The sequence below is a fragment of the Nelumbo nucifera genome, chromosome 4, assembly GCF_055504915.1.
Source record: "Nelumbo nucifera cultivar China Antique chromosome 4, China Antique-T2T, whole genome shotgun sequence".
NCBI classification, from domain to species: Eukaryota; Viridiplantae; Streptophyta; class Magnoliopsida; order Proteales; family Nelumbonaceae; genus Nelumbo; species Nelumbo nucifera.
In genome coordinates this window covers 66,859,696-66,872,969 of record NC_142652.1, presented here as the reverse complement: position 1 = coordinate 66,872,969, position 13,274 = coordinate 66,859,696, and the positions used below count along the sequence as shown (strand labels likewise).

The 13,274-nt window shown below is 37.8% G+C and overlaps 1 protein-coding gene and 1 non-coding gene across 6 annotated transcripts; both read left to right on the top strand.

The window, feature by feature from the left end:
- The first annotated feature begins 262 nt into the window (after positions 1-262).
- On the top strand, positions 263-369 carry LOC148800666 (small nucleolar RNA R71). The gene has a single exon (XR_016071067.1). It is a non-coding gene; the product is annotated as a small nucleolar RNA R71 (small nucleolar RNA).
- A 3,807-nt stretch (positions 370-4,176) lies between these two features.
- LOC104585580 (SNF7 family protein) lies at positions 4,177-12,910 on the top strand. Of its 5 annotated transcripts, none has more exons than XM_010242511.3 (9): positions 4,177-4,653; positions 5,911-5,970; positions 7,480-7,650; positions 8,503-8,685; positions 9,571-9,701; positions 10,821-10,989; positions 11,100-11,229; positions 11,676-11,956; positions 12,486-12,910. In XM_010242511.3, exons 1-8 carry the CDS (start codon positions 4,465-4,467, stop codon positions 11,942-11,944), a joined length of 1,302 nt encoding a protein of 433 aa, XP_010240813.1. In that variant the 5' UTR covers positions 4,177-4,464; the 3' UTR covers positions 11,945-11,956; positions 12,486-12,910. The 5 variants fall into 5 exon arrangements, with proteins under 5 accessions (XP_010240813.1, XP_010240812.1, XP_010240814.1 ...); XM_010242510.2 differs by having other exon boundaries at positions 12,476-12,910; XM_010242512.2 differs by having other exon boundaries at positions 4,177-4,660; positions 12,476-12,910.
- Positions 12,911-13,274: the final 364 nt, after the last annotated feature.

Genomic DNA, 13,274 nt, shown 5'->3' with positions numbered 1-13,274 from the left:
ACAAGTCACGGTCTGAACATGCATGGCTGCTATCTGCATCTCATCTATCTTCTTGCTGAGTGCACCGATTTGCGCAGATAGGGCTATATAGGTGTCCACATTGTGAAGTCCAGACTGTCTCCTAACTTGTGCTCTCTCGAAAAGTACATGGGAAACTTCAGGGGTTTTGTTATTGATGGAACCCCCAGCTGCAGCATCCATAATGGTCTTGTTGGCTTCAGTTAGCCCATTATAGAATGTTTGGACTTGCAGCCATATGGGAAGTCCATGATGAGAGACCTTCCTCAACAGCTCCTTGTAACGCTCCCATGACTCATACAATGACTCTCCGTCCTGCTGAAAGAAAGTGGTGATATCATTCCTCATCTTTGCTGTTTTGGACGGAGGAAAATACTTGGAGAGGAATCGGCTAGCCATTTCATCCCATGTTGCTATAGATCCAGCCGGCAAAGAATTCAACCAAGTCTTGGCTTTGTCCTTCAATGAGAATGGGAACAACCTAAGCCTCACTGCATCATCACTAACCCCATTGTGCTTGAATGTATCACAAATTTCCAAGAAGTTGGCGATGTGAGTGTTCAGATCTTCATGAGCCATGTCGCAGAACTGAACCGTGTTTTGTATCATCGGAATGATGGCTGGTTTGATCTCAAAATTGTTAGCAGCTATAGCTGGTCTCACAATGCTTGAAGCAGCCCCGGTAAGGGTTGGTTTGGCATAGTCCATCATGGTTATTGGTTCGGCCATCTCTTCAATTTCAACTCTCACTTGCCTAGAAGCTCTAAGGCGGCTGCAGAGAGTTCTTTTAATCTCGGGATCGTAGGTGATGCTCTCCTTTTCACTTCTGCGCATCATAAACTGTACAAGTCATAGTCATAAATATACTAATACACAAATATCAGAAACATAATGCACAAAATTAAAATCAGATTAACAATGACAGATGGTTCCTAATATTCTTGTGATAAATCCCCAGCAGCGGCGCCAAAAACTTGATGCGTATTGCTTATACTAGAAAGTGCACTAGTCGATCAAATAATACAATGATGAGTAGAATATCGTTCCCACGATGATTTATCCAACAACTACTAGTAATAAATCAGCCATTTGTTATCTAATAAACCAAATTATTAACCAAATCAAAATCCTATTTTCCAACTAGCAAGCTATCCTAATCAGTTCGGATCAAACCACCTTCATGCAATGAGAAGAAAAGCTATATGTGAACACTAGCAGATTCGGTCTAGCAATTAAATCATTAGGTTATTTAATTGAATTGGAATTCAGTTATGGTTTGGTGAAACCCTAATGGCATGAGCAGCCTCTTTTGAGCACAGCTCATCCTATCTATGGGTGACAAATCTTATATCTCTATCAAGAATTTAATCCCCATGGATGCATTAAGAGCAAGCAATTCGAAGGGCATCAATTCAGATTCGAATGAACACCAACCGAATCACACAAATTATCTCTAAGATGTGTTAGATTCGGTTCTTGATTAGTAGATCTGATTACCTAAATTCTTTCTCAAGCAATTCAGACAATCCAAGAATCAAGAACAATTCGGCCAAGACTGTTCTAACAATTAAAGCCCTAACCAAGAAACATCAAGAATGAATCCAATCAATCGAATAACCCTAGAAAACTAATTACAGATCTGAAAACATCATCAATCATGGTTCAAATTCTAGCAAGAAAGAGAAATTAATGGACAAAATTGCATGAAACCCTAGCTGAATTCGGTTACCAATTGCATAGAACCAAAGAAGAAGACAACCTAGAATTCTGCTTCAATCTTCAATTTCTTGGATGTGATTCTCCTCCAATTCGCATTCAGCAACCTTTTTCTTCCTCTAGATCTTCTCTTTTCTCCTTTCTCCCGCCTCTCTTCTTTCCTTTCTCCTTTTGGGGGTTCGAACCCTTTTCTCCCCTTTCTCTTCTCCTTTTGTACTTTTCTCTTCAGCTCTCTCTCTTCTAAAAGGTAGCCGCCTTTAGGACCCCTTGGGCTGCACTTGGGCCTCCCACTTGGTGGGCTGAAAGGTCTCCCTTGGAGAGTCTCGGCTGGGCTCTCTTCTTGGTGTCCCCCATGGGGCTTTGCTTCTTTATGGGCCAAAAGTGCCCTCCTTATGACTCTCGGCTGGGCCTGTCTTGTAGATGGGCCAAATTGCTTCCACATTTGCCCTCTCAACATGGTTTTATGCTATCTTCCCCCTAAGTTGGTCCACACTCTTGAATTCCTAGAATCATTCTCAATTAGGGTGAGAAATCATGCAAATTATCATCAAAATCATGCATAAAACAATAGAAATGCTATGTAGCTTGCGTACACATTATGCTAAACTCAATGAATTATCCATGTGGATACAATGTTCCAAAAAAATACGGCACACTGCCCAAGTACAAATTCTACTAGATGATAAACCAAATCTAGCTATAGCTAGCACTTTATTGGCTGATCTAGGCACAAATCTCATTGAGCATTGAAGGAGTGATAGAAGAATGGCTCTACAGTCAAATAGGAGTTGGTGAAGACACCAAGGAAGAGCACTCAAAGGCTCCAATAGAGCCATGATGATGGTTTTTACATCTCCCTCTAACAATAACAGAGTTAAGGCAAAGCTCTCGTATGAATTTCAAACCTTCTAGCAACCCCTTTTGCTTTTCTCACTAATGAAGTAGGACTATAATAAATTAGATAGATTGGGTATTTGGGTTAGGCTAAGGACTAACCCTAAATATGAACCCCAACTTGGAATCAAACTAATATCAAAACCCTAATTTTCCCATCCAAATCAAATTAACTAAATTTCCATTTAACCCCATTCATTACATGGATTTACTTGCTAGTATATTTTCAGGAGAGGTTAAAGTAATTTTTAGAAACCATTGCGAAAAGAATTAATGGTGGGAAAGAATTTATGACACTTCTATTAATTATGGTGAGCCATTAATCATAGAGAAATACATGGTTATCTTGTGGTTCCTTTATAAAAAACAAAAATGAAAAAGTTTTTAATAATAATCTGATGCCAATAGATAGAGCTCTTAATTTCCTTATGGACATGAAATCTTGTTTGGGTGGGAATCTTGTTTCCGTGAGTACTCATGAGAAGGAATAGTTGCCTATTAGATGGAAAAATCCTTAGGAGGGTACTATAAAAATTAATTTTGAGCGCCGAAGCTTGGTCTACTTGAAAAGCCCACAATACTGCTCTCATCTTCCTTGGTATGTCTATTATTATCGATGGTAATTCCAAGCTCATCATCAATTGTCTTCTTCTAACATCATCAAGGAATGTCATCGTCTTGGTATGCATGTCATATCTATCGCAAAGCAAAGCAAGCTGCAGATTAATTAATTAATTCATTATGTGGATAGTGTTCACTCTTTTTTTATTGCTCTTGACTTAGATTTTAGGGATTTTTGGACTGTATTTCCCTTCAAAAATCTTTTTTGCAGCCGCCTCCTAGTCTACTAGTAGCCCCCCTATAAACTACATCCTACCCGTGAATTTGGCATCAATCCACGGGCAGGATTCATTCCACCCTAGGAAATCTTAGCTCCACCGACTGAACCATAAAAAACCCCTAGATTTTATTTGTTTTTGTGATATTTGGGAACGTGCTAAGTGCTAACCCCACCCCACCCCACTCGTGTAGCCCCCTTTCATTATTAAAGAAAAGAGAAAATTCCCGATTATTACCTTGTACTTTGGCTCGAGTGACAATTTGAAACCCAAACTTTAAAATGCAACAATCTAGTACCTGGATTTTCAAAATGTAACAATCCAGTACCTGTTGTTAACCAGTTCATTAATCAGTCGTTAAGTGACATTTAAAAAGTTAAAGTTGCCCTTTGAATGCCATCCAATTCTCTTTATCAACCATCCAAACGTTGACAAAAAACTAAAGAGTCCCAAATCCTAGCATCTTCTATTAAAAAAAGTTGGTGACTGTTTAGAATTTGGATGATTGATAAAAAAAATTAGATGACATTCCTAGGGCATTTTTTATTTTTCAAATGGTTGATAAAAAGAATTTGGATGGTTGATAAAGAGAATTTGAATTATCACATTTTGAAAATTCGGGTACTAGATTTTCCTATTTTAAAGTTTGGGGACCAAAATTATCACTCGAGCCAAAATAAATAAAAAACCCACCAACCAAATACACCCTAATATTGATGAATGGAATATTACGGTATTACGCACCTGAACTCTCCTCAGTCTTCCCTCTTCCCTCTTACTCGAACTAGAACCCCCAATTTGTTGTTGCAAAATCGACGATCTTCAACCGTCCTCTCTCTGAAACAAAACATCTTTGGCGGAAAAATTTTGAAAATTTTCAACTCTTTTTTTTTGGTATTTCTTGTTGTGTTGTGAGAGTTTGTGAACCAATTGCCAACTTTCGACCTCGAATTCGGTTGAATATTTCTGGAGGAATTGAACTTACTTTCTGGTTTATATGAATTCGTCTGTCGTGGAGTTCATTAGAAGGGAAGTGCCTGATTGGGACGACGAAGTCGTTGCTACGTCCCGTTTCAAGGCTTTTAGCGGACAAAGATCAGATTGGGAACCCAAGTTCTTGTTCTGGAAAGATTTGATTCTGAGAGTTGCTCGACATCTTGGCGTCTTCATCATCCATGCGTCCGAGGTTTTCGGTTATGGGCCTTTCTCATTTTGTTAGCTGCTATAAGTTTTAATCCATATCTAACTGTATTTGGCTGACATAATTCTTCAGTTAATACTTTATAGGCGATTCTTTTTCTCTTACAGAATAGTTTTTCTTTCCCATTTACTAGAGAATTCGATAACCCATTTCTGTGATATCCTTGATTTATTTTGTGAAACTGCTTTGATTCCTGTATTACATTCTGTTCGGATTCTGTTACGATCCATTTGTCAACATGTGGGATGCTAATATGAGGTATCCCATATCGGTAGAATGGGATGCTGTGTTGTGGGGTATAAATGTGCGTGGGTTCCCTCCCTCTAACAACTAGCTTTTAGGGGTGAATTCTCCTAAGTCACGTATCAAATGGTATCAGAGCCTACACTATGCCTCCCAGCCTCCCAGTTGCAATGGTGCGGCGCAGGTGGTGACGTTGGTATTGCAGTGTTCGGCTGGGACTAGGTGGACTAGTGAAAAGCCAGCCTGCGTGAGCCTCGGGACTGCGGAAGCGTGGTGGGATGTTACGATCCAGTTGTCTTATGTTGGTAGTATGGGATGCTGTTGTGGGGTATATATGTGCTTGGGTTCCCTCCCTCTAACAGCTAGCTTTTAGGGGTGAGTTCTCCTAAGGCACATATCAGATTCTTGCCCACATTGTTTTTGTACAGATTCTTTACATGAATTTTGTACATGGTTTAAGTGGTCCAGATAACTTTGCTCTATTTCAGCTTCTTGGGTCTTCGAGGAAAATTTTGTTGGCTACTTACCCATTTTAACATAATTTTGGCTATTTACTTGCTACTGACATGAAAACTTTTGTGTTTGTGTGCACGCATGTTTACGTTAGGAGGGGTTTGATGTTGAGCTAAATATCTGCTATATTGGAACTATGTACTTCATGGGAGATTGAGATTTAATATGATTGTTGACAGTAGGTGGACTTTATAAAACTTCAAATCTTAAATGTATATGTTACTTTATCTGAAATCATTTTGTAATGTCTTGATATGCTTCCAACTTCTACCAAAAAACGTGATTCCAACAGTTTCTATCTTCTGACTTCTTTAATTTTATTGCATCTTTGTTGTATCTATGGCCTTTTCATTGGATTTTAGGAACCGCCTCTGTTTCATGTACCAACTTTAGGTGCAATGCTGTCAATTTTATTAATTGATTTTCAGTACTTATTTTCTATTTATATATAAAACCCAATTGCAAGTGGATTCGTAATTTATGCAGGTCAAACACAATTGGTTCAACAGAGGAGGCTTGACACCTCTGTGCATTGAAGATGTGCTGGTGAGCATCTTGTGTATGAAATATCATTTGTGGTTGTTATTATCAATCTGTTCTATTTATTGGATATGGAAAATTATCAATCTGTTTTGTTTTTTTTTTTTTTGATAAATAACATCAATTCCATTAAAATAATGAATAGATACAAGAAGATCCCCTTAGAGGCGCGAGGAGCAGCCTCTCCAAACAGCAAATACACAAACTACAACAGAGAAAACATGAATGTTGAAATTAAAACAATAGTTACAATTGTGCCCAGAACAATGTTTCCCTATTTATCCCTTGTTTTGCCAAGACATCAGCAAAAGCATTAGTTGATCTCCCAACCCATTGTAATGTTATAGACATATTTCTTGGCAGCCATTTGAATTTCTTTAACTCATTTTTGTAGCCCCAAGTGGCATCCTCCGGATTATTTAACCAGTCCACCACTGTCTTAGAGTCTCCTTCAATCAGAAGCTGCTCCACGCCCACTTCTTTTGCAAGAAGTATTCCTTGTATTGCAGCTAGCAGTTCTGCCCGGATAGAGTTCCCAACTCCTAAAGGGCCAGAGTAGATTAAGGCAATCTCTCCAGCCTCATTCCTCAGTACACCTCCCATCCCAGGGACCCGGATTACCCTGGCTACTCCCATCAAAATTCAGCTTCAAAGAACCAAGAGGAGGGGGGACCCAGCTAGTCACTGCCCTTCCCTTGTAGGAGGAACAGCTTGCTACCAACTTCCAATCCTTCCAACAATCAGTAAAAGTAAAATGGTTAAATAATTCTAGAGTCTTTAACCAATGTAAAGACCTGGACAAAATGCAGTCCTTTAAGGTTTGACTGCTTCTTCCTTTTTCTTGGAAGATTCTGGCATTCCTTTTTTCCCATACTGTCCATAACAATGTTGCTCGTGAGCATCTCCACATTTTCCTTCCTCTTTTATGGGGCCAAGAGAAGAAAGAAGGGTTAAAGATTGTGCTTACTTCTGCTGGCATATCCCAACTAGACCGAAACAAAGATAGAAGCCAAGCCCAGAGCTCTGCAGTGACACTACAAGATAAAAATAGATGATTACAATCCTCACCATGAGATCTGCAAAGAATGCACCAGTTTGGTGAAATACAAAGGACGGGTCTTCTCTTTTGTAGGTTGTCCATCGTGTTTACTTTACCATGCCACACTTCCCAACACAAAGCCATAACCTTGGGGGGGACCGGCCTACACCAGACTTCTTTGAAAGGGAAACTCTGATGAGAGGGAGATTGGCAGAGGAACTTGAAAAAGGAACCACAAGAAAAAGATCCTTTGGGGTGAATGGCCCAAATCCTTTTATCAGGTTTCGAGGGATCCAACCAAACCTTATCAAAGAGACATAGAAGAGTAGACAAACACTCATTTTCCTCATCTTTAATTCAACCCAATTATCAATCTGTTTTGTTTATCAGCTCTTTGATCAACAACATTATTTCAGTTCAATTTGGTTTAGCATTGCAGATTCTAATTCCAATAAGCCACCTATATATTCTTTCAGGTTGAAATGTATAATACTGGTGAAATCTTACGTACTGGAGATCTTGGGGATCCAACCAGTGGACGTCTCTCCCAATTGTTTAGAAGAATGTCACATTTGATGGGCATATTGAGATCACCCACTCCAAAAGAAATTTTTGAAGATCGGTTCATCCTTAAGACACTACTGCAGGCATGTATTATGTTTGTACTCTGCTCTTAATTTCTTTTTCTTTCTGAGCCTGTTTTTATCTCCTATGTGTCATCTTCATTCTCTTTTCCCCCTTTTGCTACTATGTAGCCTTTCAAATTTATATTAAGGCACCATTAGGAAGATCCTCTAGAGCAATCAGCTTATCATGGATCTCATCCAGGGGATCCACCCAAAATTCAGTCCCTACAGATGATCGTCTGGAGCATCTCTGATATAAATGATCTCCCTTGTAATCTTGTATGATAAATCAAATTGTTGGCAATGTCCTGAAATATGCATAACATTTACAGGTTTTCTTTCCACATTAATGCAGTCTTTAACTCCAAAAGAAACAGGATCATGTAGTTAAAAGACCCAAAAAAATTTGTTGCAATATTTTTGTTTTCCATTTATATTGTTTTTAAATATTCATGTTCTATACACTGACAAACATTAGTTACCCAGTGTTCGGTAGAGTTTGTTTCTAGCTTGTAGGAAAGAGATGTTGAGGCTGTATTGTAATTATGTTTTGTATTTCTCAGGGAGGGTTAAGAGATTTTATCTCTCCCCTTGCTTCCTCTATCCTTCTATTAATTCTTTAATAAAAGTTTCTGTTATTGATCAAAGAAAAAGAAGAGATGCTGAGGCTGTCATGTTTTTGTTGAGAAGCTATGGACTTCATTTTTGCACAGTATATTTCTTTTAACTCCAAATGAGACAGTCAAGTTTTCAAAAGACCAAAAAGACTTCTGACAATATCTTTCTCTTTTTTCCTTGTTTGTAAATATTCACATACGCTAGACAAACGTTGGTTACCCTGTGTTCTGTGAAGTTTGTTTTTTTCGCATGTAGGAAAGAGCTGCTGAGGTTGTCATGCTTTTATCTGAGAACCATTGGACTTCATTTTGTATTGTTACAATGGAGAAATTCCATAGAATTTGTAAAGGATCCAGTGAAGCTTCTGCAATCTTGGGTTACTTATCAGATTGTGGAAAGGCACTATACCTCTCGATCAACAAAAAGGATCTCATCGAGGTACTCCATTTTCCCTTTTATTTGATTTTTTTATCAGCATTCCCTTTTATTTGATTTTGACAACCTTGACCTTGTTCAAAATAGGATTTTTTTTTGTTTGATTGAAATGAAAGATAACAGATTTCATTAATAAAGAAAGGGGTACATGAGAGTATGTACAACAGGGAGCACACACAGATGACAAAGGCATAACTCTCTCACTATATAAAAATTCCCTATGGACTCCCAGTTTAGCCAACCAATCTGCTACAGAATTTAACTCTCAAAATAGGATTGGTTCTTCAAATAACTGAATTTGGGCATAATCAGTACTGTAATTTGCTCACCAAATAAAAGTACTGTATTTCTGCTAACTTTTACCTCATCTTAAGTCTAATGAACTTATATTTTGATTCTTTTGTCAAATTTTCCCATTATTTTTCAGTAAGAAAAGTAAGGGCAAAATATAATGAATTACTCTCACAATGCAATCACAGAGAAATTGGACCTCACCTGTTGACTCTTCCAAGTTCCAAGTTAATGAAGTACATGGCTGAGTTAACTAGGTTAATAGAATGGTTAAAGATCTACCCTAAACAAAATCAAAGCTCACAAAATTTCTTCAAGCTACTTTTTAGTATGGGAATTCACTCAACCAAGGTTTCTCCATGACTTGATCAATTTGATGGACAACATGGCAGGAGAACCTCTGAAAAGGCCTCCCTCCAATGAAAAAAGAATGAATTTTTTCAGTAAAAGTTTTGAATAGTTATTCTCAGTACAAGGTAAACTAGGTTGAGGCAGAATTATGATTCCATTAACTGAACTTCCCCCCTGAAACCTGATTATTAAATTGTATATTTTCAAAAATATTTTTGGATATGTACCTGGATGAATTGTTTACAGGGTGTCAAAGTTTCTCTTGTGCCAGCGGTAGTTCCTAGCATCTCAAGTCTTGATTGCGATGTTTTGCACTTGATTTGGACCACAGAAAAACTTCAGCAACAACTTGATGCAATTGACCAACGTTATGAAATGTAAGATCCTGCTCCTCTGTGATGTTTGCTTCCTACTCTGAAATGTTCTTGCTTGTGTAATGATCTTTATAACACAAATTGACTTCAAGTTGGTTTGATTTGTGAATATTCCTTGTTCTTAAAGTAGTCCTCAAATTAGAGACCGGATCAATGATTTGGTATCCAAGGTTGAGGCTTGCATTTAATTGATGTAGCATCAGGGTTAGGAGTTGATCAACTATGACATGGTAGACCAACTTTTATGCAGTGGACAATAGGGATTTAAGAATGGATAGAGATAGTTTTTTATATGGAGATGTGGAAAGAAAGATGAAATACAGCTCGCTGGGTAGTATAAAATTAATGCCTATTGGAGAATTCAGCAATAAGAGATTAGAACAAAATCAAGGATCAAAGAAAAAGAAAAGTTGATATATTAGAAAGAACACAATAACTGATTGAGAGGGGGTAGGACCTTTTGTAGACTCCAAGTTAAGAACTGATGAAAAGCAAGTCCTAAATTGCTTTGTAAACAAGATGTACCCTCAAATAACATAATACACCTAATTAGTAAATACTTATTATCTAAAAAAAAATACACCTAAATACTGATTTACACTCAAAACAACATCAACAACCGACTACCAGTGACCTAAATAAGGATTCACAACATTTTGGTTTTGTGGATAACATAGCTGAATAACTTACTTGATAATGTAAATTAAGTTAAACAGACAAGGTTTAACACATGAAACTTAGCCTACAAGAAAAATGACATGATTATGACTTAATTTTTTTGATGCTCAAGACTAATTGAACCTATTTTTAACCATTTTGATTCTTAAAAATAATTAAACCTATTCTGCGACAACTATAAACCAGAAAGTAACCTTAAAAGAAAGCAAAATGTGACAGACTAGGAAATCTCAGAAAATATTAAACTGCTGCTACTGGAGCAGTTAGAATTGGGAGAAGCTTGATTTCTTCCTCAATGGTTTCATTCTATATCCCATTCTGCATCAACATCCATCCTAGGTGTTGTATATTTTTAACCATAAAATGGATTTATTAAGAGGATATCCTAGTTGGTGGATATCCTTGTTTCATATCTTGGCCAATAAAAAATGCTCTCTCTTTCAGGTTAAGAAAATCAGCATTAACTTCCCTGAAGTCTAGGGACAAAAAGGCTGCAATCAGATATGCAAGGCAGTTGAGATTGACCACTGAAAGCAGAGAAAAGTGTGCTTCTCTTTTGAACCGAGTGGAGGAAATCCTTAGTGTCATAGCAAATGCTGAATCTACAAAGAAGGTAAACAATGAAAATTCCCTTATATTTTTTAGCACTTATAACTTTTCCTCGTATAGTTGGGATAAGGCTTGGATGGTGATGATGATTCACCCATTTTCTACTAATACCAGGTTTCTGAAGCTATCCAAATTGGAGCTCGAGCAATTAAGGAAAATGGTGTGAGTGTGGAAGAAGTCCAACTTTGTCTCCAAGAGCTTGATGAGAGTGTCACCTCACAAAAACTGGTGGAAGAAGCACTAGGTAATTTGTTGCTTCCCTAAAACTGTATAACCCATGCCATCTAAAAAAAAGGCTGAGTAAATATGCATTGCATATCATATTAAGGATAAATTAAACAATCACAGTATGAGAAATGATCATTTAGGTATAGATATGAAAGGATGCATGTTGCAGCTCCAAGCAATTTGGACCTAAGGATGCATCTTCACCCAGGGCTCAATAAAAAATTAACCATATTGGATCCTCTTTCTTTCTTTTCTTTTTTTTTTTTTCTTTCTTTTTGGGTAATAGATCAGATGATTGCGACTGGTATCTATGATATTACTTTTTGACTTGACGAAGTCTGCATTATAGGATTTTTATGCATCTGGATATTTCATAGAACTGAAGTTCATTTTCTCGGTGTATATTCTTGATTAAGTTTGGACCTCTAACTAGGATCATATGGGTCTTTATTGCTTTTGCAGAATCAACTGCACTTGAACAGACAGGCGTTGAGGATGGAGATGTTGAAGAGGAGTTCAAGAAACTGGAGTTGGAACTTGCCAATGAAACCCAACAAATAGCAGTGCCTGAAAAAATTACTGTCAGTGATTTGACAGCAACAACTGAATCACTAAGCAATGCTTTATTAAATCTCAAGTTGGTAGATAGTGCTGAAACGGAAGCTGAGAATCAGGAATCTGCTTTACCAGTGAGCAACAATTTGCCCAATCTCATGCTTGATGCTGCGTAGATAGTTTTGAAGGTCAGTTCAACTTTTTCTTTATGACTTCTAATGAACATTCTAGTCTCTAGAGTTTCAATACATTCTCTCACAACGTTTGGATGTGACGAGTAATGAGAACTCTATAGAAAGAGGTAAGCCAGATCAAGAGTTCTAGTATCCACTGATCTGGGGATCAATTCACCCTTTGCAGTTCCCACCCTCACCCCAAAGTTTTCCTAGGCTGCATTTGAATGTGGTGTAAATAGCGGACTGGAGGAGAGTTCTGCACCGTTGGAGTTCTGCACTCGTCAAAAAAGTGGCAATTGTTGATGTAAATCTTTACATCGTTTTTACGAGATATAAATTTCCCTTGAGGAGTTTTACATCGATTTCCGATGGTCATTTATGTTTCATCCAAACAGCTATAAAACTGGACCAAAATGTAAAACTCCTCCGGTCTGGCATTTACACCGCAAACAAACGCAGCCCTGGAAAAATATGGTGTTACTTGCTGTTTTTGTGCAGTTTTCTAATTTTGTTTTTATTTATTGTTGGAAGAAAACACCAGAGGATGCTTTTGGAGTTAAAAAGCATACAAATGGTACATAAAAGGCAACAGTGATTGTGAAACCATAACCACCAGGGGTATCAAACTATCATCAGAAGGATGGTGTGGAATGGGCGATCAACCATTCGTTGCAGTGATTATCTTAAAAGCATCCACGGATTTATGTGTTTAAATGACAATTGGAGTATTATGGCATATTTGCGGAGGGCTACCTGTTCTTGAACCTACAAGCCTATTCTTCATGATTTCTTGGGGTGCTTAAGGGACTTTACCTGTGTCTCTTTTCATCATGTGCGAAAAACTGATGATTCTTTATCCCGTGCGTTAGCAACATCATGTCATGATTTGGATGTTTTTCAAGTCGAACTCTGTATTAATCAATTTGCTTTGATGAAACTGTGTTCATTACTAATGGGACAAACCAACTCCCCCTGTTCATTAGAAATTTTTCGCCAAGGGAGGCAGATACAGAGATTTATTAAGATGCAACGTAGAGAGTGGGTTGCCTGAAATTGTGTTTATTAGACTTTTTCAGTGTACCAAATTCCATAACCATGGCAGGCATCCATTCCCTGTGCACCATAACACTAACAATGAGAGCAGAGAAAGTTATTGTGAAGTATAACACAATCATGGCTGCACCTGGAATTCACGAGTAACGGGCAGAGGAGCTAGCTTTTGTATTCTCAATCTCACATGGTATATTCAGAGACTGTCAACTTACCATGTCAAATCCTAAATTAACGATACCAAGCTGAAAAGTGTGCCCAGCAAAGGGTGTAAAAGTGA

What these genes read in the sequence shown, in the direction of transcription:
- LOC104585580 (XM_010242511.3), top strand. Translation starts at nt 4,465, where the DNA reads ATGAATTCGTCTGTCGTGGAGTTCATTAGAAGGGAAGTGCCTGATTGG. An exon ending in TCATCATCCATGCGTCCGAG is followed by an intron (nt 4,654 to 5,910) that starts GTTTTCGGTTAT and finishes TAATTTATGCAG; the next exon opens with GTCAAACACAATTGGTTCAA. An exon ending in ACAAAAAGGATCTCATCGAG is followed by an intron (nt 8,686 to 9,570) that starts GTACTCCATTTT and finishes AATTGTTTACAG; the next exon opens with GGTGTCAAAGTTTCTCTTGT.